At 44.2% G+C, this 27,990-nt stretch overlaps 1 protein-coding gene across 1 annotated transcript in view; it reads right to left on the bottom strand.

The window, feature by feature from the left end:
- PSMG2 (proteasome assembly chaperone 2) overlaps positions 1 to 27,990 on the bottom strand; it is a 53,753-nt gene that overhangs the window by 13,361 nt on the left and 12,402 nt on the right. The window contains exons 3-5 of the mRNA XM_030212417.1: positions 16,045 to 16,103; positions 14,275 to 14,393; positions 1,669 to 1,842 (exon numbers count right to left, since the gene is read on the bottom strand). Of these exons, the coding sequence (XP_030068277.1) occupies positions 1,669 to 1,842; positions 14,275 to 14,393; positions 16,045 to 16,103 (352 nt within the window). The remainder of the gene's footprint in view (positions 1 to 1,668; positions 1,843 to 14,274; positions 14,394 to 16,044; positions 16,104 to 27,990) is intronic.

Here is a 27,990-nt window from a genome sequence, read left to right as displayed (position 1 = left end):
GAGAGTGTATGTGAGAGTGACTGTTTGAGAGTCAGAGTGAAAGAGTGAGTGTGTGAGAGAGAGAGTGAGTCTCTCCCTGAGCCCTGCCCTCCCAATCCATGGCCATCCATGTTTCTCTGTCACCTGCCCCCTCCATTCATCCCTATCCTGCATTTCCCCTCTCTGCCTGAGGCCTGCCCTGCAATCCATATCCATCCATGCCCATCTGTCCCCTCTATTCATCCCTATCCAGCAATTTCCCTCTCTCCCTGAGTCCTGCCCTCCCAATCCATGCCCATCCATGCTCCTCTGTCCCCTGCCCCCTCCATTCATCCATTTCCAGCAATTCCCCTCTCTCCATGGGCACTGCCCCCTCCATTCATCCCTATCCAGCATTTCCCCTCTCTGCCTGAGGCCTGCCCTTCCAATCCATGCCCATCCATGCTCCTCTGTCACCTGGCCCCTCCATTCATCCCTATCCAGCAATTGCCCTCTCTGCCTGAGGCCTGCCCTGCAATCCATATCCATCCATGCCCATCTGTCCCCTCTATTCATCCCTATCCAGCAATTTCCCTCTCTCCCTGAGTCCTGCCCTCCCAATCCATGCCCATCCATGCTCCTCTGTCCCTTGCCCCCTCCATTCATCCCTTTTCAGCAATTTCCCTCTTTCCCTGAGCCCTGCCCTCCCAATCCATGCCCATCCATGCTCCTCTGTCCCCTGCCGCCTCCATTCATCCTTTTCCAGCAAGTCCCCTCTCTCCCTTCCATGGCCCCCCCCCTCGCATCCATGCTCCTCTCTCTCCCATGTCCCAGCCTGGCCCGCCCCCCCCCCCTTCGCATCCATGCCCCCCCCTTCGCATCCATGCCCCCGCCCCCCTTCGCATCCATGCATCCCTTTTTTGTTTTTTTTATTCTTTTTAACTTTACCTCCGTGGCGTTTCCGGCAGCGAAAGCGTCAGGGAAGGAGGCGGCGCTCCCGACGTCTAGCTTTCCCTTCGCTGTGTTCCGCCTTTTTTTGAAGGCGGAACACAGCGAAGGGAAGGCTAGACGTCGGGAGCGCCGCCTCCTTCCCTGACGTTTCGCTTCCGGATTGTTTGTTTAGACGCGAGGGCGGGGCAGAGACGGCTGGCTGGCTTGAAGGCTTCACACCACGAATCCACGAACCCTTCAGCCTGGGAGTGACGTCAGATGGCTTCATGGCTTCACAGAACGTTGTCCTCAGAACGTTGAGGGTGCGTTTTATTATATTAGATAATTTTTTTTTAGCAGTTTACCAGTTAGAGCTCTTTATTTTTGCTCTCTTGTTCTTATGTTTTTTGCTCTGTTTTGTTACCACCACCTCCTTGCCCCTTTTCCATCCTTTTTTTTCTGTTTGAGGAAAGAGCAGCCCTGGTACACAGTGATGACTTAGCTGCCTTTCAGCTTCAGCCCACAGCAGCAGCAGTTGCAGTCCCTCTTAGGGTTCAGGCCAGTCAATGACTTCTGTGCTGTAGCAGCTCTACTAATGATCATGTTCAAGAACAATATATGCATGTTTATGTTTTTGAGTTAAAAAATACAGGTGAAACTCTAGCACATTTGAGAAACACAGAAGACCAGCAACTATAAGCAGCCTACAGCAGAAAGAGGTTCAAAAGGTTTTAAGAATTTGTAAAATGAGAACACTGCAACAATGCTTAGCACACTGACCTGTAATTATACAGGATCTTTGTAATGCCACCCCCAGGGATAACGATGCGTTTCTCAGTTTCACTTATACCAGGGTAAGTCGCCATTTGTTCCATCTCCTTCCAATTCAGCTTCTGCATCAGATTCCCCACACTGCTCTGAAGGGCTGGTGTGAGCAGGTAGCGAAAAGGAATGCTAACAGCATAATAAGAAACGGCATTGACAAATCAGCCATTCAGATATCCCATATATACAGAGGGTATTCTTAAAAAGGACTTTCACTTTTCACAATATTTGTAAGGTACACAGATATTGGAATATAACAAGATTCAAATATATATGCAAAAATTATATATCTTACTTGCTAATTTTCTTTCTTTCTTTTAGTCCTACCAGACCAGTTCAGAACCTGTGGGTTCTATATATCCAACAATGGATGGAGACAGAAAAAGTAATTCCTCGTGATTCACCCTATATGGGCACCATGTGGGTATAGGAGTTCAGTATTAACTTTTTGATAAAGCAGTGTTGCATGTTGAAGCCTTGAGACTTTTCTATGATCTTTTTAAAGACCATTCTCTTTTCTCCTGGTAGAAGTTCACTTACTTTTTTTGTATACATTGAGACTCCTGAGGCAGGCCTGTGGCCGAAACACAGATCTGTTATTGAATCTGCAATAAAATCACCCTTGTTTGACCTAGCTGTCCCAGTCTCTGGAGCTATTGGTCCATTTCCCACTTTCTTTTACACAGTTCCCAGAAAGCACCCACAGATAAAACACACAAACACTAGGATTCTTAGTCAGTTCAGAACAAACAGAGCTAATAAACGAATTGATTTATTATCATGGAAAAATAGCATAGTGGATGGTGAACAAAAAAAAGGTGTAACCAGCAACACCATCAGGTAAATTAAACAGAACAGGAATCAATGTTAAACTAAACACTTATTCACTACCCGAGTAGTACCTGGGGCATTCAGGAAAATTACTGCTCACAGGATTTAAACAGTATAGAGGTCTGTACCCTCCACACTCCTACTCTGAGACTGAGAATTTCCAGTAACTTCCAGCAACTTTTGGCTGGTTTTTGAACAGCAGGGCCAATCAGAGCCCAGAACATTAATTCTGAGGGGTTTCTGAGTAATGGCAGTACAGGTTACTTTCCCTCTGGGCTTTCTCTTCTCAGGCTTGCAAGCAAGTTAAGAAACTCTTCTACTGCTTATAATGCAGAGGTCAGACACCATCTGCTGGCTAAAGAAGGGAAACACATAGCACAGAATAATAATACAGCCTCAAGGGTGGTGGACTCCGTTCCTGGTGATCTGAGGAACTGAGTTCAATTCCCACTTCAGGCACAGGCAGCTCCTTGTGACCCTGGGCAAGTCACTTAACCCTCCATTGCCCCATGTAAGCCGCATTGAGTCTGCCATGAATGGGAAAGCGTGGGGTACAAACGTAACAAAAAAAAATCCACTGTTCTGCCGCAGTGCCGTTACAGGGTGAATCACAAGGTACTACTTTTTTGTTCTGTCTATCTGCTGGTGGACAGGTAGAACCCACAGGTTCTGGGCTGCACACCCCTAACATGTACACAGTCACAGTCTGTGGCTCCACCTAGGAAAATTTGCTTACTAGATAGAATTCAACCCACTGCAAGGTAGCTGATCCACACCATTATTTAGGCCTGGAGTGCCACCTACTGAAATCTGCTTCAGCGCATCCCAACTCCAAGAAACTGAGGGACAAGCACGTGGGATCTCTTAAATAAAAGAGGAGACAGTGGTTGCTCTGGATGGGCCTTTTCCTCATATCTGCTGTCATGTTTCTGTTTTTATCATCAGGAAAGTGCCTTGGCCCAGTGGACCAAGAGAACTCAGGGATCCCAGGGGTGTGCAGAAATGGAAACTATGAACCACAGGGAAGACAAAAGTGCAAGAGGTCAAACACCTGCCTAATGGTACCCAAACAACCATATCATTGTCATGCCTAAGTGACCCTGGCATTCAGACCACGCTTTGGAACCACAGGATTGGTGAATGCAGATCAGCTAACAAATCTTCAGTGATCTATGATGTGATATGTGAACAGCATCTACATATCTTAGGAAAAACTAAAACCTGGCAACTTGAAAAACTGAAGGATTACCACTGTCGCAACTAAGTTTCAACTTCCAACATCAAGTAAGACCAGGGCGACAGGGCAGGAATCCTGATTCGGGACACAAAGTGCATAGCATCACCATCCCCCATTTAAGTGAATCAGAATCCCTTTTAAACCAGCTGGAAGAAAATCCAATCTGGCTGCTCATGGTATACCAAGTACTTCATAACAAATCATCAGTGCAAGAACTCCTTGATCTGACTAGAGGTGACCCTGAGTTGCCCTAGGCTTGGGAGACTAACCTGCATATTGAAACCCCACATTATGATACTTACAACATCTACACATTAAAATATCTTAATAGAAAGTGTAAGGTGTAACTATATGTGGAACACACTGACAGATAAAGAGTAACAGGTGTTAGACAGAACTAAATGCGACCAAATTAAGGACATGACAAAAGCACTATGATTTACACAGGCGATTAATCTTGAGGGGGGAGGGGTCACTTTAGATAGACAACTCTCTTTCGACCACCATATTTTGCTAGTAGACAGACACGGTTTCTATGCTCTTTGCTAGTTCAAAGCCATCAGAGATTTTTTTTTTTTTATATAGACACCAGGGAACAAGAAACTATTCTACATGCTATAGTAATATCCAGGGGCGTAGCCAGACCTCGCCGGGAGCGGGGGCCACAGCCCTAGGTGGGGGGGCACTGTTTAGTCCCCCCCATGCCGCCACCCCCCCAGCCGCCACCGCCATATTGCACCCCCCTCCCACCGAACCCCTTTGAACCCCCCCTCCCGCCACCAACCCTCTCCCGCCGTCGCCGCCCACCCTGCCGCTTCAGGTACCTTGTTTGCTGGCCCACCAGCCGAAGAGAGTCTCTAGTTCTTCAGCGCCGGAGTAGCGCCTTCATTCAAGGAAGTTCCTGGCGTGATCAGCCGTTTCTGACGCCTTATGTCACGTAAGGCATCAGAAACAGCTGATCATGCCAGGAACTTCCTTGAACGAAGGCGCTACTCTGGCGCTGAAGAACTAGACTCTCTTCGGCTGGCGGGCCAGCAAACAAGGTACCTGAAGCGGCGGGGCGACGGCGGGTTGGTGGCGAGAGGGGAGTTCAAGGGGGTCGTCGGGAGGGGGCCAGGGCCAAATCTACGGGGGCCCAGGCCCCTTCAGGCCCCACGTAGCTATGCCACTGGTAATATCCCGTTCAGACTTCAAATTGTACAAAATATGACAGATTATTTTGTGGGGCTTGGAAATATGACCAAGTATCACCACTATTATATTAACACCACTATCTCCCAATTCATTATTGCTTTAAATTCAACATTCTCATTCTTGCCCACAAAGCACTCCATAGTGGCTCCCCATATTACTTAGCTTCGCTTATAGTACCTTACCATTCTGCTCGCTAATTATGCTCTTCATTTGAGCTACTACTCTCTCTACTGTCTCTGTCCAAGGCATATCTGGACTCTACCCATTTTCAGCCTTTTTCTATATAGCACCAGCCTTATGGAACTTACTACCACTACTACTCAGAGCTGAGCTTAAGCCTAAGACACACTAATTTACTTTGGCATTCACCACAGACTGATCATACCGTGCTGGTTCTTGGGGGAGATGGTGTGCCTGCCTTGGGTTCAAATCTATTCTCTGTAACATACAGCTTTCTTCTATGTTTCCTCTAACGTAATAAATTAATTGGCATTCTTTTCTATTCAACTCAGTTCAATTCCCTCTACCCTACAATTTCCCCCAAATAAGAGTTCTAAGCAGTTTACAGGAAATAAACTGGGCATTCCTAGGAGCTAGAAATTTAATTATATTTAGAATAATCTGTTCAATGGTTGGAATGTTTATTGTGTTTTGTTAAATTAAACTAATAAACATACTTAAAAAAAAAAAGAATACATTTTTATCGGTATTTTGAGAATAAAAAAAAAAGCTTTTAAGAATTTTACAAAACACACCATAATTACCGTATTTTTCAGACTATAAGACGCACTTTTTTCCCCCAAAATTTGGGAGGAAAATGGGGGGTGCGTCTTATAGTCCGAAGGTAGCGAGTTTTAGATCGCCGTCCCCTACTTACGCGATGCCATGTTCCCTGGTGGTCTAGTGACGTCGGGGCAGGAAAGAGCCCCCTCTTTCCTGGTCATTGTGCTGCTCTCCGTGCTCCTGACTGCTTCCTGACGGTCTCGGCGAGATTCAAAATGGCCGCCATTTTGAATCTCGCCGAGACCGTCAGGAAGCAGTCAGGAGCACGGAGAGCAGCACGATGACCAGGAAAGAGGGGGCTCTTTCCTGCCCCGACGTCACTAGACCACCAGGGAACATGGCATCGCGTAAGTAGAGGACGGCGATCCAAAACTCGGACAAGACGCACCGGAGCACCTAGGTTTTAGAGGAGGGAAAAAGGAAAATTTTTTTTTTCCTATTTCCCTCCTCTAAAACCTAGGTGCGTCTTATGGTCCGGTGCGTCTTATAGTCTGAAAAATACGGTAAACATTGTCTTAATTTTGACTTCTACCACTTAACAGCTTGGTATTGTAAGGTGGCTGAAAACAGACTTATACACAACACCTTTTGGACTAGGATATAACAACTCTTAAAAATCATCTCGCTGTTTTCAATATATTGTAATCTGGTAATAAAATCAGATTCTCCATATCACCATATATTATAAGAAAAACAAATCTGCCTGACTTAAAAATAGATCTTGCTTCCACAGGAAGCCAGTGCAGTTTGACAATAGCAGTGTATTTCGATTTCTAGCTATAATTTAGCCTGTAAACTGCTTTACAGAGGCAACATTAACAAGCGGTATGGAGAAATTATATCTTACCTGATAATTTTCTTTCCTTTAGTCACAAGCAGATGAACCTAGAGACTTGTGGGTTATGCCCATCTACCAGCAGGTGGAGATAGAGAGCACTAGACTGAACTCTCTCACAGGACGGTGTGCTCCTTGGTCAGCTAGTATTTCTGTAACAAAGCAGAAGGAACAACAAGCATACCATCCTTTAAGAGGAGAGTTCAATTTAGTGCTATCCCCACCTGCTAGTAGATGGGCATAACCCACAAGTCTCTGGATTTGTCTGCTGCTGATGAGGAAAGTAAATGACTAATAAATAGTAAGAAATCTATGAAAATGGTCACACAGACGATGTTCTGCAAGGTGGTCGACATCCCACAACACTATACCGATACCAATACATTCCTTTTATCAGTGGCAACCAATTCTGGGTGGGCCTGAGCCCAAAGTGGGTGGGCACAAAATTTCTCTCTGCCTTCCTCTCACCACTCTTCAACCCTCCCTCGGCTCCTCCCAACTCAAAATATACTTTAGCTCATAAAAATCCTCAAGCTCTGTCAGAGGAAACTTCCTCCGAAGACAGGCAGAAATCCCTTTTACCAATTTTGGAAGGCAGCAGTAGCAACTCCTTGAGTCACTGATGCTGGCACCTCAAGTATGCTTAGTTATCAGTGGCTCAAGGATGTTGCTGCCATCTGCCAAGCTTAGTAGAAGGGAGTTTTGGCTGCCTTCAGAGGAAGTCCTCAGCTGACGTAGCTTAGGGATTCCCACCAACTACAGAAAGGATCAGGATTATGTTAGACTTTAGGGCCCAGGGCAGAAAATAAAGAAGCCCTCCCAATTCCCTCTTTTCACTGCCTCCCCTCCAAACTTCCCACCTACCATTACAATTGCACTGACAATTGCACTGACAGACTCTCACCAAATACAGAAGAATGGATCACAAATTAGAAACAAAATATATATAGACAAAAATTGAACTCGGAACCTCGGAATGTACTGCTACTGAACACAATAAGATGACATCTGAAATGCACATTTCTCAAGCTAACATATTTCAGTTAATAAATTCAAAAATAAAATGCCTTTTCTACCTTTGCTGTCTTGTCATTTTATTTTTCCATCATGTTTGTTCCAGTTTCTCTTTTCCACTTTCCTGTCTTTCTGTTAATTCTCCTTCAAGCGGCTGCATCCTCTAATCCCTTTCCTTCTTTTTACTTGTTCATATACCTATCAGATTTCCATCTCCTTTTTTTCACCCACTAGCTCTCCTATTCCCCATCTCACGCCTTCCCCAGCCTTCCATCTTCAATCTACTCCCCATTATCATATTTCTACTCCCTGTAATCACTATCCTCGGGTCGTTCATTTCCTTACTACCCCCCCCCCCCCCCTTGGCCTCTCCCACCTTCCAAACCTTCTAGCCCAGCATCTGCTCCCTCTTTCTCCTCTCCCCACCCTCTACCCTCTCCTAGTATCTTCCTGTCCCTTTTCTCTTGCCCCTTCCCCCAAGATCCAGAATTTCTCCCTCTCTTCCCTCCCAACCATAGACCAGCATTTCTCCCTCACTCCCTTCTACCCCTGGATCCAACATCTCCCCTCCTTCTTCCTCCCTCCTGTGCAGCTTCTCCCCTTCCCTCTCCTCCACCCTCATGTTCAACATCATTCCCTCTCTCCCATTGTTCACCATGTCTCTTTCTCTCTCTCACCCTTGCATCCCAAGTCTAACATCTCTTTCCCTCTTGCAGCATCTCTTCATCGCTCCCTTCCCTCCACCACCATGTCCAACATTTCTCCCTCATCCCTTTCTCCCTATGCCGCTTCTTTCCCTCCCCTCCCTTCCAGGTCCAACATTTCTTCTTCTCTTGTCCTTCACCCCTCCTTCCCTCCCCAGCCTACATCCAACAATTATCCCTCTCTCTCCCCCTCCTTGCAGCATCACTCTCCCATGTCCCAACAATGATACCTCGCTTCTAACCACCCATGCATCTCTCCATCCCCTCCAACAAATTTTCCCTCTCTCCTACACCCCCTTCATCTCGCTTCGTCTCCCTCCCCAACAATTTTCCTTCTCTCCTACACCCTCTGTGCAGCATCTCTCTTCTCGCCCTCCCCTCCCATGCCCAACAATTCATTCTCTCCAAACCCCCCTCTACCCCCATGCCCAAGCAGCTCAACAATTTTCCCTCTACCAATCCAGCCCCCCCCCTCCCAACAACTGATAGGACATTTCTCCTTAGAAGTCACCGTACAATAAATATTCTGATTCTCATGTAATCTGAGCAATAGCAACAAAAAATCGCTCCACTACCAGGCACACTGTGAAATACAAAACCCTTCCTAATGGTCCAGCATTTCTCCTCCTCCCTTCCCAGTAGTCCAGCATTTCTTTGTTTTTCTCCCTACCCTTCCCTTTCCTCCCTAATAGTCCTATATCTCCTTCTCCCTTCTCTTTCCTCCCTAGTGGTCCAACATTTCTCCTCCCCCCCCCCCACTAATAGTCCTGCATATCTGTTTTCTGTCCCCTCCCCAGCCAGCGATCCAGCACATACTCTGGACTCTCAAGCCCTGCTCCCCCCGGTGTAGCTTTTAAAAGTTGTTTTATACTTGTAGCAACCATGCTTGTGCCCTCCCCACATCCTTTCTGCCTATGAGGAAACAGGAAGTTGTGTCAAAGTGAAGGCTGTAGGGAGGGCACAAGAATCACATATGAATCACTGCTTGCTGCCAGTGGTCAATACATTCATATAACAACTTTTAAAAGGCACAGTGGAGGATGGGGTTGCTTGTGAGACCAGGGTAGATACTAAACTGCCACTAGGGGAGGGAACAGGAGGGGGGAGGGAAGCTGGAGTGCAAGGGAGTGGGTGACATTACTTCTGGAGCTACCAGAAGGGCAGGAACGCTGTTCAATCCAGTTTCAGCACAAATTAAGCCCTGGGAATGACAAGAATCATTACTGAACCAAACTAACTTACAGCCTTTAAGAAACTGACTACCTGTTTAACAGCAATTCAAGAATGGGTTAAAAACTACAAATTTTGCCTGAATTCAAATAATACTGGGATCCTGTGAGTCCCTAATACAAGTGGTCAAATATCCGACAGCAAAACCTCTTTTGGGAACTATGGATTCCTCCTTAAATCACAAGTCAGGAACCTAGGGGTACAGCTGAATTCAACACTTATGCTGATCCCACAAATCCAAGCAGCCTTTAGAAGCTGCCTCCATCGTCTGTGATAATGATGTTCCCTCCATACATTGAGATGTCTTATCACAGTACTTCATGCCATGATAACTAAAAGGAAGAAGCGATATGGATCACCTTAAAAAGAGATGATGGAACCTCTGTCCACATGGGTGCTGTCTACAGACCACCGACACAATTGGAGGAACCAGACAAAGATCTGGTTACAGATATCCAAAAATTGGGAAAGAAAAGAGAGAGGTGCTTTTTCTGGGAGACTGACCTGCCGGATGCAGATTGGAAAGTTTCATCTGCGGAAATGGAAAGTAGTAGAGAGATTGTGGATGCCTCTCAAAGTTCTCTGCTCAGACAAATGGTGACAGAACCCACAGGGGAAGGAACAACGGTGGATCTGGTGCTCACAAATGGGAAAAGTGTGTCAAATGTCCAAGTGGGTGCCCACCTGGGCAGCAGTGTCCATCAGTTTGATATAACGGCTAAAGTGGAGGGCAGCCACTCAGAACTCAAAGTTGTGGATGTGGAAGAGTGGCCTAGTGGTTAGGGTGGTGGACTCTGGTCCTGGGGAACTGAGGAACTGAGTTCAATTCCCACTTCAGGCACAGGCAGCTCCTTGTGATTCTGGGCAAGTCACTTAACCCTCCATTGCCCCAGGTACAAATAAGTACCTGTATATAATATGTAAGCCGCATTGAGCGGGAAAGTGCGGGGTACAAATGTAACAACAAAAAAAAAAAAGTCCTGGATTTCAGACATGCTGACTTTAGTAAAATGGGGGAATACCTGAAGGAAGAGCTGATGGGCTGGGAGGACATGCGAGAAGTGGAAAGGCAGCTGAAAGGAGCTATAAATATGGCTACAAACCTTTATGTAAGGAGAGTAAATAAAAGCAAGAGAAAAAGGAAACAGATATGATTCTCCAAGCAAGAGGCTGAGAAAATACAGGCTAAAGAGTTGGCGTTCATGGAATACAGAAAAATTCAAGAACACAGAAAGGAATACCAGAAGAAACTGAAAAAAGCCAAGAGAGATGTACATCTGGTGAAAGCGCAAGCAGAACAAATGGTTAGAAATGTAAAGAGGGGGCGACACGAATTTTTTTTTTAGGTATATTAGTGAAAGGAGGAAGACTACAAATGGAATTGCGAGACCGAAAGACTGTGCGAACCGCTATGTGGAGAATGATGAGGAAAAAGCAAATGTGCTAAACAAATATTTGGTACATATGAGAATGGTGCGGATACAGGACTGTTCTTGGAAGAAAGTGTTTATGAACAACTTGAAAATTTGAAGGTGGACAAAGCCATGGGACCGGACGGGATCCATCCCAGGATATTGAGGGAGATAAGAGAGGTTCTGGCGGGTCCTCTTAAAGATTTGTTTAATAAATCCTTGGAGAAGGGGGAGGTTCCTTGGGATTGGAGAAGAGCGGATGTGGTCCCTCTTCACAAAAGTGGTGACAGAGAAGAAGCTGGAAACTACAGGCTGGTTAGCCTAACTTTGGTTATTGGAAAAATAATGGCAGTGATGATGAAGGAAAGGATGGTGAATTTCCTGGAATCCAATAAGTTGCAAGATCAGAGACAAGATAGTTTTACCAAAGGTAAATCATGCCAAACGAATCTCATTGAATTCTTTGACTCGGTGACCAGAGAATTGGATTGAGGACATGTGCTAGATGTAAAATACTTAGATTTCAGCAAAGCCTTTGATACGGATCTTCATAGAAGGCTCTTGAATAAACTTGACAGGCTGAAGTTAGGACCCAAAGTAGTGAACTGGATGAAGGACATATGCCAGAGGGTGGTGGTTACTGGAATTCACTCGGAGGAAGGATAGGCGAGTAGTGGAGTGCCTCAAGGATCAGTGCTGGGGCTGATTCTGTTCAATATCTTTTGTGAGCGACATTGCTGAAAGGTTAGAAGGTAAGATTTGCCTTTTTGTGGATGATATCAAGATTTGTAACAGAGTGGACAACCTGGAGGGAGTGGAAAACATGAAAAGGGATCTGCAGAAGCTAGAAGAATGGTCTAGTGCTTGTCAATTAAAATTCAGTGCAAAGTGATGCACTTAGGGAGTAGAAATCCAAGGGAGACATGTGTGTGAGGTGGTGGAGAAATCTGTGGTGGAATTCAAAAAGGCATGGGATGCACACAGAGGATCTCCAAGTTAGAAAATGAATGATATGCAACCCATTAATTTTTTTTTTAATATGTGTTTGCATGTCAATTGGTGCTTAGATAGCAACTCTGGTAGCATCATCTAAAAGCCGGTGTTCGGCTGGTTTGAATGGTCCGAGTCCCACATATAGCGATCCTGTTTAGGATTGGTATGGAGAGAGGTTCAAGGTAAATTCCAATTATATGGAATGTGAGGACAGTGCCGGGCTGACTTTTACGGTCTGTGTCCCGCAAATGACACGATGGAGATTGAGTTAGATGGGCTGGGGTAGGATTTGACAGCAACTCCAATAGCTGGAACATAAGGGCAGACCTGGGTGAACTTCTACGGTCTATGTCCCAGAAACATCAAAGAAAGACCAAGATTAAGTATATAATATCATATTCATTGTTGATTTAATCTTAGATTGATAATGAATATGACTGTTGGGCAGACTGGATGGACTGTTCGGTCTTTATCTGCTGTAACTTACTATGTTACTATAACATCAAGACTGGATTACTGTAATGCACTCTACATTGATCTGACTACAAAGGTTCTGCACCAGCTCCAACCAATTTGGAATGCCGCAGAACAACCGATAGAAGGCTGTGACGCAATCACATCACAACATTTCAACAAAAACTTCACTGGCTACCAATACAATTCAGGGCTAAATTTAAAACTCTGTCTGATCTTCAAGGCCCTTCAAGTACTTTGGCCCATTTCCTTTAACAGGATCTCACTCTATGCATATCCAAGGTTGCTAAGGTCCTTCTAAAGAATATCCCAAGTGGATGAGTGAAAATAGTGACAAGAGATTGGGGTGAAGGACAGAGGATTTGAAGTGCATGGGTAGGTTTTTCTTCCAGTTCATAAGGGTTGATCATACATTGGTGTTGTGGATCTTATGAAACTAAGTTTCACTGCTATACTCTACAAAGGTTTGCAGGAGTTCACCATGTAAAAGCAGAAAAAAAAAAAAAGACATACACTCTCAAAAGCTGCATTCAAGCAGTGCTACAATAACAAAAAGACCAAAAGCCACTGAATTAGAACCACTGCAGCAACCAGAACTCTGCACTGTTTTGCCAAATTAGAATGGTGTGAAAGAGAAGCAGGTTACATTCAGAGCCTGCTTGTTAACATCAAGTCTCTGCCTATCCCGCCTCCTTTACACCTCTCTCTTGTTCCCTGTGCAACTGCTGCAAGGGTTTATTCAATAAGGATTTTCCCCCAAGTATACGTTTTCTCTCATTTTCCTCTCCCCAAAAGGTTTGCATAGTGGCACAAAGTATCAGCCTGGGGGGGGGGGGGGGGGGGGGGGTTCCAAGGCACCTTTCAGTGTCATTTGTTGGCTGGCAGGGACGATCACCATTGCAGAAGCTATTTCCCCTCCCTTCCTGGATCTGAGCACATCACCTCCACAGCAAGCCTCTCTCCTCCCGCTGTATCTATTGAACAGATTATCTTCTCCCATCCAAATCATCACATCTGTGCATTTTTCGCTGCTCTCATGTACATTTTTCTAGTTCCTCATGACATGCTCTGCTTTTACTCCTCTCCCATCTTCCCCTTCTATGTCTCTTTTCCTCGACTTTTTCCATCCTGCTTCTTTCTCAGAGGACATTCTCACGCTCTCCTGATATACTGCAAGAATTTCACCAAGATCCTACTGTGCAGCCTCCACCCCCCCCCCACCCCCCACCGGTCTGTTTTTTTCTACGTGTTCCATGTTATTTGCATTTTTTCAATGTTTCTCCTCCTTCTTTCCCTCTTTTATCCCTTCTCTAGCCTCATTTCCTTTTCCCTGCTGGTTTCTTTCCTATTATAAATTTCCTCCCTTCTGTCTCCTCCTCCTCTTCATTGTGGCAAGGGGCTGCCCTGGACAGCAGTAGCAGTGGCTCCCTCTATCTACTCAACTTCTGTCCTGCTCACAAAGTCAATAAAGTCACTTGTGTTTACCAAGTGGGACTAGTGAAGGCTGATTTTAGCATAATCACACATGAATACACATGGACATTTCAGCTCAGAGAGTCTCTGCATTTTCTTCATTCTAATCCAACTAAGTAGAAAAAAGAAAATCCTACACATACACACTGCCAATCAGGGCCATCTGAGTGCTCTGCAGCTGCACAGGGTGCAAAAATGTCTCCCTATTGTCTACCCTGCTGTGGCCGCGGCACAGTGGGTGGGAGTGGAGGTGTGTCACCCAGGGCATGATTCTAGCTCTGCCAACACACAGTACCCAAGACTAGCTAAGGGATACCACAGGCCATCACACTTTATTAGAAGCAAACATAATTCTTTGGTGCTTTCTGCATGGTATCTTACCCAAGCAGTTGCTGGTCATCCCGTTGATATGCGTGGCTACTGGAGAGGATGATGACTCTGCCAAACCCATTCTTCTTCATCCAGGAAATCAACAGCTGGCACAAAGATCTAGATTTATTCTTTAAAAACAGCAGCAAAAGAGCACAGGTTAATGAAACTACTACGTGCCTCAATTTACAAATAGCGTAACACTTCACTGTTCATTTCTCTACATTTGGTACTCCTTGGGGGATTCTGCACAAAATTTTGAAGATTCTGTGCATGATATTTTAAATTTTTGCATAGTTCATATGTAATGTTTTGTAAAGAATTCCCTCATCATAAGGCCTGACTCCTCCCCAGACCCGATATCCCCAACCTCTATCTATTCCTTCCTCAACAAACTCTTATTCAAACTGCAGTTCTCTCTCCTCACCCCCTCCATCTTTGTAATTCTCAGCAATACCACAATTCTCTCTCCAAGGTCTGCCTTTACCTCTCCATTCTTTCCCCTCAGCACACAGTCCCAACCCTGCAGTCTCTTTCTCTGCCCTGAAAGCACAAAATCCCTTTGTTCCTTCTTCCCAGGAACATACTCCACTTCACCTTCTGCACTCCCCCAAGACACACCCTCACTCCCACCCCCACAGTACACGTCAAAGCTTGCTCTATCCCTAACCCACTATGTCCCCCACTCACAACATAGACCCCTGGGCATCCCACCCCAGCATCTTCTCCCCATCCCCCTCAGCACTTACCACAGCCTAATTTGTCTTCCCTGCCTGCCCTGATTGTGCAGCAAGCGGAGGAGGAGGTGGTGAACTGCATCATCTTTCTTTACTCAATCTCCCACCTTACCCTCCTCTCTCTATCACCTGTCTCTACCTACCTATTCATCCTTTTATTATGTTATACTTAATTTCTTACTTTACAAAACAAAATTCTTTGTTACCTATTACTATGTAAGCCGCATTGAGCCTGCTTTTAGTGGGAAAGTGCGGGATACAAATATAATAAATAAATAAATACTGTCTTAGGCCCAACTGTTTATTTGAACTGCGCTATTTGTTCAGCAGCCCATGCAGTTCAAATAAAGAGATGGACCTAGGACAGCAGAAGAGAAGAATATGGTTTGATATGCAGCAGTCATGTCCTCCTCCTCTTGCCACTTTAACGCAGAGCAGGATAGTGCTGAGTAAGTGAAGAGCTTAAAGAAGAAAAAGATCAATCTTGTCTATGAGGCATTTTTTCCTTCCTTTAATATATGACTAGATATTTAAGTGACAAAGCATATAGTGAAGTTATTTTGTGTCGATTTGAAGATTTCACTTCACTTACCCTCTGAGTATTTAATTACAGTTTAACTATCTCCAGTATGAGAGCAAAAGCATGGCCTTCTTCTCCTGTACTAAATCAGTGGCGAGTGTATTGTTCTGTCTGCCAGCACTTCCATCATTCTACAGAACAGAGGTGTCCCAGGACCCACAGCTGCAAATCTCGTCACACTGCAGGAGGCTGTACTGATTCCATCTTCAACCTCTCTACTAACATAGATTACTCCAGCACTAATAATCAAAAATTATGGCCCACTGTGGCTAAGCATTAACATTTACCCAGTGGCTAGCTTTCTGGGGCTTTTTTCACAGAGGTCACCCAACTGACTCCCAGGGCCAAGAGCTTTCATTTGATTCTGCCATGGGTCTGACCTGAACTGATGACTGGGTGTGTGTGTGTGTGTGGGGGGGGGGGGGGGGGGGTAAGGGTCACAGTATCCCTGTGTATCATGCCTACCTTTATAACAGGTGACCTGATCTGGACAACTGTCAGTTTCCTTGCAGCCAAGGAATACACTAGAAGAAAAAGAAAAGTGAAAGGAATAAGCTGAGTAAACAAAACATTGGTCACGTTGATTGGGAAAGAGAAGAGCATCCTCTCCTACCTGCAGGTTTCCAAACCAACTTGTTAACTTAATCTGAAATCTAAATCCAAACACTCAAATGAGGGAGCTGCTCACAACCTTATAAAAGAGGGAATCTGTTCTGGCTCCACAAAACCCAAAATGAAGATCACCTCCAGGCTTTGAAGAACTAAAACAATACAGCAAAGGAGACTGAACACATGAATCATGAGGAAGCAAAAGGATGACCGTAAACTGCAATAAGCAAAAAGAGACAGAGAAACTGGTCAGGGACACTGACGTGGGTATAGGTCAGCTTCACTTCCAGGAACAAGAAGGATACATGCACAAAGGGAACTGAGAAACAGGAGAAGGTTCAGCAAACAAGCCATGAGGCTGATTCATGACTGCTTTTCTCACATTCTGCGTCGATGATGAATCAGACCTTGTGTCTGCAGCATATCTATAAACAATGGACAGCCCCATGGGAAAGCAGTCAGGCTCCTCACTGCTGTATGCATAAAGGATATTAACATTCCCACATTTACTGGGTCTAGACACGATTACTTTATCTTAGAAGATGTATTAACGGCACATACTCAGTTACATGGCTCTGTAACCATTACGTGGGTAATTTTAGAGGGGTATGCATAGTTTAAGCTCATTTCAGATGTCTACTGAAAACCAGTTTTATAAAGAAAAGGGTGCCTACTTGTCTTTATAAATACAGCGCAAGCTGCAGAAATCACGTAGGAGCAGGTGTAAATGTCCATGCCTTTTTTTTTTTTTTTAAAGTATGCAAGTATCTCAGTGTACTTTATAATGTACATCAGAGCTTCCCAAACTGAGGGTTGGAACCTCAGATAGGGTCACTAAAGGAGACATGTCTTACCTGATTTCCATCGGTCCTTCCCACTATTCCAGAACCTGTGGATAGTTATGTCCATCAACCAGCAGGTGGAGATGGAGAACTGAAAACTGAGCCAAGTCATCTTTCTCTTGGCTTCCAATCCAGCTCCTCAGTATTTATGTAGATAAGCAACAAGGCTAATACTCAGAATAAACACAACCACCTTAAACAACTTGATAACCTAACACTATCCAGATGAGCAAACACATGTGCACCTTTCTTATAAGATTTTATTTATTTATTGCATTTGTATCCCACATTTTCCCACCTCTTTGCGGGTTCAGTGTGGCTTACAATAAGTTGTGAGTGATAGAAATACAATTTGTTACTACTCGGTTATGGAAACTGAAAGGGGCAGTATATAACAACAAGAAAGCATTTGGTATACCTTTTCTGTGAGTAGAGGTATGAGTGTGGTGAGATTACAGGGGATAAGAATTCAGAGTGGCTGTATTGATGCTTTATTGAACAGTGGGTGTGGGCTTTATGTGTTATGGTTCTTTCCGTATATTTTCTCAAAAAGATGGGTCTTCAATAGTTTGCGGAAGGTGGCTTGCTCGTAGATCGTTTTCAGGTTGCGCGGCAGTGAATTCCAGAACTGCGTGCTCATGTAGGAAAAGGTTGACGCGTGCAGCGCCTTGCATTTCAAGCCCTTGCAATTAGGGAAGTGGAGGTTGAGGAAAGTTCGGGATGAACTTTTAGCATTTCTGGGTGGTAAATCAATTAGATCAGACATGTAGGCTGGGGCTTCACCGTGAATGATTTTGTGGACTAATGTGCATGCTTTAAAAGTAATGCGTTCCTTAAGTGGGAGCCAGTGTAGCTTCTCTCGTAAGAGTTTTGCACTTTCATATATTGGTTTTCCGAAGATGAGTCTGGCTGCTGTATTCTGGGCTGTTTGGAGTTTCCTCAGTATTTGCTCTTTGCAACCTGCGTATAGTGAGTTGCAGTAATCCAGATGGCTGAGTGCGAGGGATTGCACTAGGCTGCGAAAGACGGATCTTGGGAAGAATGGTCTTATTCTTTTCAATTTCCACATGCAGTAGAACATCTTTTTGGTTGTGTTGTTTGCATGAGTTTCGAGTGTTAGGTGGCGGTCGATAGTGACTCCAAGGATTTTTAACGTTTCCGAGATTGGAAGGTTTAGTTTTGGTGTGTTTATAGCGGTGAATTCATTCGTGTTGTACTGGGAAGTGAGTGAGTATCAGGCATGGAGTTTTTTCTGCATTTAGTTTCAAGCGAAATGCATCTGCCCAGGTGTTCATGATATGTAGACTTTGGTTAATTTCATTGAGGATCTCTCTGATGTCTTCTTTGAAAGGGATGTATATTGTTACATCATCGGCGTATATATATGGGTTGAGGTTATGATTTGATAGGAATTTTGACAAGGGGATCATCATTAGGTTGAAGATGGTTGGTGAGAGGGGTGATCCTTGTGGTACTCCACATTCAGGTGTCCATGCAGCAGACGTGGTTGAATTTGATGTGACTTGATATGACCGCTGGGTTAGGAATCCCTTGAACCAGTTTAGGACGTTTCCTCCAATGCCAAAATATTCGAGTATGTGTAATAGGATTCCGTGGTCAACCATGTCGAAGGCGCTTGACATGTCAAATTGTAGGAGGAGTATATTGTTGCCGGTTGCAATCATTTGTTTAAATTTAGTCATAAGGGTAATTAATACTGTTTCTGTGCTATGATTCGATCGGAATCCTGATTGGGCATCATGCAGTATTGAGTGTTTGTTTAGATAGTTTGTGAGTTGTTTAGTTACCATTCCTTCGGTTAGTTTGGTTATTAGTGGTATGGATGCTACTGGTCTGTAATTGGTTATTTCGCTTGCGCTTTTCTTTGTATCTTTGGGTATTGGGGTGAGTAAAATTTTTCCTTTTTCTTTTGGGAATAGTCCGTTTTGTAGCATGAAGTTAACGTGGTTCGTTAGGTCCATTATGAATTGTTGAGGAGCTGATTTCATGAGGTTGTTTGGGCATGTGTCTAATTTGCAGTGGGATTTGGCAAATCTTTTAAGTGTTTCAGCGATGAGGTCTTCTGATAGTAGTTCGAATTCGGTCCAAGTTCTGTCTGCTGGGTATGTTCCGTCTTCTGGGTCTAGACAATCTAGAAGTGTGGCGTAATCAATAGGGCTGGCGGGTATTTTAATTCGTAGTTGTATAATTTTCTCCTTGAAGTATTTCGCAAGGTTGTCAACATCTGGTATGTCTTTGTTATTGTTTGTAACTGGTGTGGTATCTAACAGTTTGTTCACAAGGAAGAAGAGTTTATGTGTGTCTTTGTAATTTGGTCCTATTATTGTTTTGTAATGTAGTCTTTTAGTCTGTTTTATGGTATATTTGTATTTCCTCCGAAGTAACTTCCAGGCATTTAGTGTTTTGTTTTGTTTTTTGTTACATTTGTACCCCGCGCTTTCCCACTCATGGCAGGCTCAATGGCGGGTTAAGTGACTTGCCCAGAGTCACAAGGAGCTGCCTGTGCCTGAAGTGGGAATCAAACTCAGTTCCTCATCTTTCTTTATGTTCCATGCGCGTTCTAGTTTCCTGACTTGTGTTTTAAGTTTTTTCAGCTCTTCGGTGAACCATGGGTTTGGTTTTTTCCTGTGTGATATTCTGGTTTGGATTGGGGCGATTTTGTCTAGTGTTGTTGTACATAACTCGTCCCATTCTTGGAGGAATTGGATGGTGTCAGCATTTATTGACCATTCGTTCTGGTAGATCTGTTGCCAGAATGTTGTGGGGTCTATTTTTCCTCTCGTGGTGTATGTTGTTCGTTCATGTTTATTGATTGTGTTTATGTGGTTTTTTCGCCAGTAGAGAGAGACATTTGCTTTATGGTGGTCTGACCATAATGTAGGTGTCCATCTTGTGTCAGTGAGTATGATAGTTGAGTTCGGGTCAAATTTGTGTGTTATGATGTCTAATGTATGTCCTTTTTTATGTGTTGGCTGCGTGTTGGGTGCGTGCAGGTCCCAGAGTTTTAAGAATTCTTTGCATTCTCGTGTACCTGTTGAGGTGTCGTCTTCAAGGTGTAGGTTGATGTCTCCTATTATAAGGATGTTTGAGGCAGATACACATGTGTTCGATATGAAGTCCATGAGTTGTGTTTGGGAGTCTTGCCATTTTCCTGGTGGTCTGTAGAATAGGATTGCGTTGAGGTGTCCTATTAGGTTTGGATGAATAATTCTTGTCGAGACAATTTCAAGTTGTGGTGAGGTAGATTCACCCGTGGTTGTGATGGTGAATTCGGATTTGTAAATTATGGCTATTCCGCCCCCTCTTTTTCCATTTCTTGTCCAGTGGGTGATTTTGTATTCTGGTGGGCATGTTTCTAAAATGGCGGGGTCAGTGAGGCTGTGGAACCAGGTTTCTGTGATAAAAAGAAGGTCTAAATTATCTGTGGTGATCCAGTCTAGTAAATCTACTGAGTTGCTTACTGCTGATCTTGCATTGATGTATCCTAGTTGGATTGAGCGGTGTGGTTCTGTGGGGAGGTTCGCTGTGTTTATTTTTATTAGTTGTCTGTTTCTTCGGTGGTTGAATTTGTTGTTATTGTTGTTTTCCTCCTTTTGTTGGTGGTGTTCATATCCGGGGATTATTCCTTTTGGTTGGTTATTGTGTCTTTGGTTTGGTGAGTTGTTAGTAGGTCGTACATAGGGTTGGTGTATTGTTGGTGGGTTATTATGGATGTTTTTTAGGGTGGGCATTGTGTGTATGTGAGTGTTGTATGATTCGTGAGTTATGGGGTTATTGTTGTCTGGATTGTGGGTTGTGTTTGCGTGTAAGAGTAGGGTGAGACAATGAATGGTTAAGAGTGTTATGCTGGTGTTTATCTCTGTGTTTAAGGCGCTCTTACAGACATTCAGCTGGTTTACATTCAAAGCGAAGCGAAGCCTACATTTGCATTTAAGCCATACTGGGTCAGACCAATGGTCCATCTAGCCCAGTATCCTCCTTCCAACAGTGGCCAATTCAGGTCACAAGTACCTGGAAGAAACCCAATTAGCAGCAACATTCATACTACCAATTCTGGGGCAAGCAGTGACTTCCCCCATGTCCATTTCAATAACAGACTATGGACTTTAACTCCAAAAACGTGTCCAAATCTTATTTAAATCCAAATATGCTAACTGCTTTTACCATATCCTCCAGCAGCAAATTCCAGAGCTTAACTGTTCGAGTGAAAAAAAATGTTTTCTCCTATTTATTTTATAAGTGTTTCCATATAATTTAATTGAGTGTCCCCGGGTGTCTCTATACTTTTCGAAAAAGAGTGAAAAATCAATTCACTTTTAACCATTCTACACCACTCAGGATTTTGCAGTCCTCAATCATATCCCCCCTTAGCTGTCTCTTTTCCAAGCTGAAGAGCCCTAACCTCTCTTTCCTCATATAAGAGGAGTTCCATCCCCTTTAACATTTTGGTCGCTCTTTTGAGCTTTTTCTAATTCCAGTATATCTTTTTTGAGATATGGTGACCAGAATTGCACGAAGTATTCAAGGTGAGATGCACCATGAAGCGATACGGAGGCATTATAATATTCTTGGCCTTATTTTGCATCTCTTTCCTAATAATTCCCAGCATCCTGTTTGCTTTTTGGAAGCCACCACACACTGGGCAGAAAATTTCAGTGTATTGTCTACAATGACACCTAGATCTTTTTCTTGAGTGCTGACTCTTAAGGTGGACCCCCAGCATCTGTTAACTATGATTTGGATTATTCTACCCAATATTTATTTTTGCATTTTCCCACATTAAATTTCATCTGCTATTTGGATGCTCGGCAATGGCGTACCGGGGGGGGTGGGGGGGGGGGGGGGGGGTAGGGGCGGTCTGCCCCAGGTGCACGCCGCGCGCCTGTCGGCTCTTCGTTTTCATGCTCCCTTTGCCCCGGAACAGGTTACTTCTTGTTCCGTGGCAGATGGAGCATGAAAACGAAGAGCCGGCAGGTGCGCGGCACCCCCCCCCCCAGCGGCGTGCACCTGGGGGGGGGGCGCTGCACCCGGGGGGGGCGGGGTGCATCGGCGATCCACCCCGGGTGTCAGCCCCCCTAGGAATGCCACTGATGCTCGGACTTCCAGTTTCCTAAGGTCTTCCTACAATTTTTCACAATTCGCAAGTGTTTTGACAACTTTGAATAGTTTTATGTTATCCGTAAGTCACCTCACTCATCGTTCCATTTTCCAGATCATTTATAAACAACATGTTAAATAGCACCACCACAGTACAGATCCCTGCAGCACTCCTCTATTCACCCTCCATTGAAAAAAAATGGTAATTTAATCCTACCCTCAGTTTTTTTTGTCCAATAACCAATTCCTAATCCACAGAAGAGCATTACTTCTATCTCTTGACTTTTTAATTTTTTCAGGAGTCTCTCATGAGGAACTTTGTCAAAAGCTTTCTGAAAGTCCAGATATACTACATCAATCGGCTCATCTTTATCCATGTTTATTCATGCCTTCAAAGAAATGAAGCAAATTGGTGAGGTCATTTTTCCCTTGGCTGAACCCATGCTGACTGTACCATTAAACCATGTTTGTTTATGTATTCCATAATTTATTATTTATAATATTTTCCACTATTTTGCCCAACCCTGAAGTCTGGCTTACCGGTCTAATTCCTGGATCACCTCTGGAAGCCTTTTAAAAATCAGTGTTACATTGGCCACCCTCCAATCTTCAGGTACTACATTTGATTTTAATGACAAGTTACAGATCACTAACAGTAGATCAGTAATTTCAGGTTTGAGGTCTTTCAGCACCCTAGGGTGTATGCCATCTGGTCCAGGTGATTTACCTCAGTACGTCTTCCAGGTTTACCGAGATTTCATCCAGGTTTTCCACATTGTCAACCTTGAAAACCATTTCTGGTACAGGTAGATCTCTTACATCTTCTTCCATAAAGACTGACGCAAATAATTCATTCAGTCTCTCCGAAATTGCCTTGTCCTCCTTCATGATTTAACAGTCCCACGGATCCCTCACAGGCTTTCTGCTTGATGTCCCTGAAAAAGGTGTTACTACGTTTTTGTCTCTGCGGCAAGTTTTTTCTTCGTATTCTCATTTAGTCTTATCAATGCTTTGCATCTAGCTTGACAGTGCTTATGTTGCTTCTTATGTTCTTCATTTAGATCCTTTTTCCATTCTTTGAAGGATGCTCTTCTGGCTCTAATAGCCTCTTTCATTTCACCCTTTAACCATGCTGGCTATCGTTTGCTCTTCTTTCCACCTTTGTTAATATGTGGAATACATCTGGTCTATGCATCCACAATGGTATTTTTAAACAACATCCGTGCCTGCTTTATGTTCAAACTTTTTATTGACACAATAAAACGAACAGTACTGACAAAACCCAAGATCTGCTACTATATCACAGTGTCAAACTTTTTTTTTATTTACAAGAACAATCCTACTACCAATCCCAAATCAACCTAAATATACTTTTCTTTGAAAGAAGTAATCTATTGAGGATAGAAGAAAACAAGACCGTATCAGCAAACATAGCTGAAATCAGCTAGGAACAATAAGGAAATCCCTCAGACCAGAGCCACTAGTACCCAACACCCTACTTAACAATAACCCCTCCTACCCCCAAACAACACTGAAGGGGGGGAGAAGAGCAACATTACAACTGATTAACAATCAAACTACATGCTCTATGAGGCAAAGATTGCAAATAATACTCTCAAATAACAAGAAATCGCAATTTGCGTTTAGGGGAACCCCTAGCATGCATAACTTCCAGTGTCATGTAGGTGTAGAGCGCATTTCTCCAACGCCAAAATGTCAGAGGAGATTCAGAGGTCCAGCATTGTTAAATACACTTCTGGCCAAGAACACTAGCCTTAGCCAGGAAGGCCCAAAAGCTACAAAAAAAAAAAAAAAAAAAAGAATTGCCCAAACAACACACTGATCAGGATGAGACAAATAGCTCTCCACAATAAATTGCTCAGTTAACGAGTTATCTGAGACCAGAAAACCTGTATGGCTACACAACTCCAAAAAACATGTCCATTGTTCCCACTGCAGTCTGACACTTCAAGCAAGAAGATGACCACGTCATAAGCCCAGCATAATGAGCTCGGTCAGAGGAGAAATACGCTTGAGTGAGCACTCGTAAATGACATTCCTGTAGGACCGCACTGCAGCTAATAGAAGGTTCACGACTTAGCAAGGTGATAAAATCTGAATTTGTGACTTGGGAGACCCAACTCACAAAACCAGTTTTGGGTCACTGCAGAGTAATCTATTGGGGGAAACAAAGCCTGAAAGGCCCGGTGAAGCCCAGCCAAGGTTAAAGGGTCAGGGAGGTTGGCCTTAAAAAAGGCAGACAAGTGAGGAGCTGTGCACCACACCAGGCCCAGCTGACGCAAAGAGGTAACATACTGAGTCATCTGATAGTATGCAAGGCTAGTGGGACCTCAAGCCTCCCACCCTCCTGAGAGATCTGCCAGAGATTGGTGAGAACTATCCTACCATAGAACATGATGAAGTAAGGTGAAGCCAGAATTGGCCCAGAACCGATAGGGGCCTGTACCCATCCACGAAAGATGGCATCCTTCCTGACAATGGGCAAGTTCATACGAATCAACAGTGTTTGCTGCCCGTAAGGCCTAATCAGCACGCTAATTCTCAGAGAGAGCGGGAGAGCAGCCGCCAGGGCATGCAACAAAGAATTTAAATGTAATAGGGCAACCCACGCCTTTTCCACCGCAAACAAGGTAAAGCATTTGACATCAAACACCCAATCACGAAGGTGGCAAAGATGGCAAGCTTCAATATACGTCGACACATCTGGCAATCCCAGCCCTCCTTGTCGCCTGGGTCTACAAAGAGAGCGAAACAACAACTTTGGTTTTTTATCTGCCCACACAAATCACGAGATCATCCTCTCTAACAAGCAGCGATCTTTTCAGTTAAGCGTCAAGGGGATTGTCTGAAAAACATACAGCAATTTAGGGAAGAGGGTCATCCAATTTCCACGTAGTAAACAGAACTGGAATATTGACCTCATCAGCTATAATGGGTCATCGGGGAGCTGGACACCTAACTAGTGAAAATTTCCCGTAGCCCACCGCATCGGGAAGTCCTCTACCCAGTTTTGGCAACAACAGGGAGCACATAGCCAAAGCCTCAGAGTTCTGCATGTTAAGTTTAAAACCGGAAAAAAAAACCAAATTCATAAAGTTTTCCAAGAGGACCGGCAGGGACCGCCCAGGCTCCATGAGATGCACAAGTCAGTCATCCGTAAAAGCGGCGATTTTAAACTCGTAGGGCCACAGGCAGACCCCTCGAACCTCAGGGTTACCCCATCACCTCCCGTATCAGAGGATCCACTACTAACGCGAAGAGGAGTTGGGGCAACCCTGCTGGATCTGGAAGTTTGCTGCGAAGACCACTGACCACCACATAAGCCCAGGGGTCATGATAAAGGGTTTGAATAGCTGTATGAAACCATCCGTGCATGTCACAGCAGTCTAAGAAACCGCCAATCCACCCAGTCGAACACCTTCTCTGCATCGAAGCTCACCAGCAAAGAAGGTGTCTGCCACTTGTGCACCTCCTCCAATGAGGCCAGGATCAATCAAAGGTTCTTAGTGGCATAACGCCCACGTATGAACCCAGCATGCGGAGAAGCAATCAAGGGAGGTGGACAGAAAGCCAGGCCCTTGAGTAACACTTTTGCAAGTAATTTGGTCTCCACACAAAGCAGGGAAATTAGTTGACAGGACTCCACCCTAGTGAGATCCTTGCCCGGTTTGGGTAGAACCATCATGTGTGCGAGGTTAAGAACACCCGGAATGTGTTGGGAGGCGACTGCAGTGTTAAGGTGAGCCGTCAGAGTGCAAATAACATGTCTCCCAAGACCTTATAGAACTCTATGCGTAGCCCATCGGGTCCAGGGGCTTTAGCCACTTTACTACTAAACATTTCTAAAGCACTACTAGGGTTATGCAGCGCTGTACAATTTAACAAAGAAGGATATTCCCTGCTCAAAGGAGCTTACAATCTAAAGGACTTTACACTGTTGAACTGCCAAAGCTACCTCATCTTCCCCAATAGGGGTATTTACTTTGATGATCCTGGTCTGTAAAGGCAGGTATATTCCAATTTGCCAAGTAGGCCTGGCTATCTGATTCGACTTCAGAATCCGCAGTGTATAAAGATGCAAAACAAATGACCGAAATGCATGTACGTCTGTATCCGAGTGTAGAACGTGGTCAGCCTCCTGTAAAGAGGCGACCCGTGTAGGTCCCTGCCACTGGTGGACTAGCCAAGCTAGAAGCCACCCTGGTTTATGTCTAAAGTGATAAAATTGATATTGGTAATACTTAGCTGATTTAACAGCTCTCTGATTTAAGAGCTCGTTAAGAGATGTCCGCATCGCCATTAACTGGGATTTCAGGTGAGCGGTGGGTCAGGCCCCACAGGATCTCCGCAAACCCCGCAAGGAGGTCTCCAAGAAAAGTATGTCTCTGTCCCGGGATTTGCGTTTGTGACAGGAATAAGCAATCATATCGCCACGTAATACAGCTTTAGCCGACTCCCAAATCAGGCAAGAGTCAGACTCATGGGCAACATTATTCTGAGCATAATCCTTCCATTTATTGATTATGAATTCCCCAAAGGCCGAGTCCATGTAAAGATCGTGTGAACCTCCAGCTGGGGCACGACCCTCCCAGGGTCCACTCCTGCTTTAAAGTCATAACCTTTGCGGCCGACCCTTTTACTTTCTTTTTAACTATTTTGCTCATTTTGTTGTAGTTGTCCTTTTGAAAATTAAATGCTGCTACAGTAGATTTCCTTAGTGATTTCATTGGAGAGAAGGTTGTATATAAGCACATACACATATATATGTTTGTATGTATATAATCTTAAGCCTTCTTTTCCTTCAAAAAATAGTTAACAAGAACTCTGTGCTGCAGCATCACAACGTTGCTTATAGTGGGATTAGGAAAAGGATACTTTTTTCTTTTTACTAACACAGCTTTCTTCAAGCTGTCACTGAAAGCAAAGAACAGCTCACACAAGATCCTTTTACCACTGACTGGTTGTATTAGCAGTCTCTCAAAAGCCCATTTAGTTAGCAAATACCAAATGATTTTTTTCTCCAGTCACTACATCATATACTCCTGGAAGAATTCTGTGCAAATGTACTACACAAGATGCCCTTTCCACGCAGAAATCTACATTTTTTTCTGTTTCAGTATGGGAAACAGGAAAGGTAAATGGTTGCCAAGCCAAAGAGAGGAGGGATAAGCAGCAGTCCATGCAGTCCCATGCAGACAGAGAGGCAGTATCAGGTTTGACCTGCACTGGCTTTAAGCCAGAAGGGAGTAGATTCAATTCTCACAGGGAAGAAGACAAGGGACTAGCTGTAGCTGGGTTTAATCTGCATGGGCCTGAAGAAAGTGAAGTTCCACAGAGAGACAGTCAGCTGGGGGTGTGGAGAGGAGATGGAGCTTGAGGTCCTGCTGGGAGATGTGAGGAAATGGAAGACAGTAGGGAGTCAGTAGTGACATAGCGGACTGACCTTAATGGAGAGATGATCAAAACTGGAGAGAGGAATCAAGCTAAAGGGAGGGAGGGAGTGGAAGTGCTGGAGATAGCAAGTGTTTAAACTGTTGTTTAGGATAAACTGGCGGGGAGGGGCCAGGTCTTATGATTGTGCAGCTTTCCTATCTTTTTTAAAATGACGCATCTTTTACTAATAACTTTTCTATACTGAATTATAAATTACTCAAAAAATGTTTATATTGTATTATGTGAACAAACCAAAGCTGCAGAATTCTAAAATACTGTGCACTTATACTGTATTGTGCTCCCATTGCCATCTAGTGGCCAATAAATATTGCATGTTTTATGGCTACAGTAATCCTATTCAAAGTGAAACTTCATTCCTCTGAAGACA

The sequence above is a fragment of the Microcaecilia unicolor genome, chromosome 1 (assembly GCF_901765095.1).
Source record: "Microcaecilia unicolor chromosome 1, aMicUni1.1, whole genome shotgun sequence".
NCBI lineage: Eukaryota > Metazoa > Chordata > Amphibia > Gymnophiona > Siphonopidae > Microcaecilia > Microcaecilia unicolor.
This window is presented reverse-complemented; position numbering and strand designations above follow the sequence as displayed.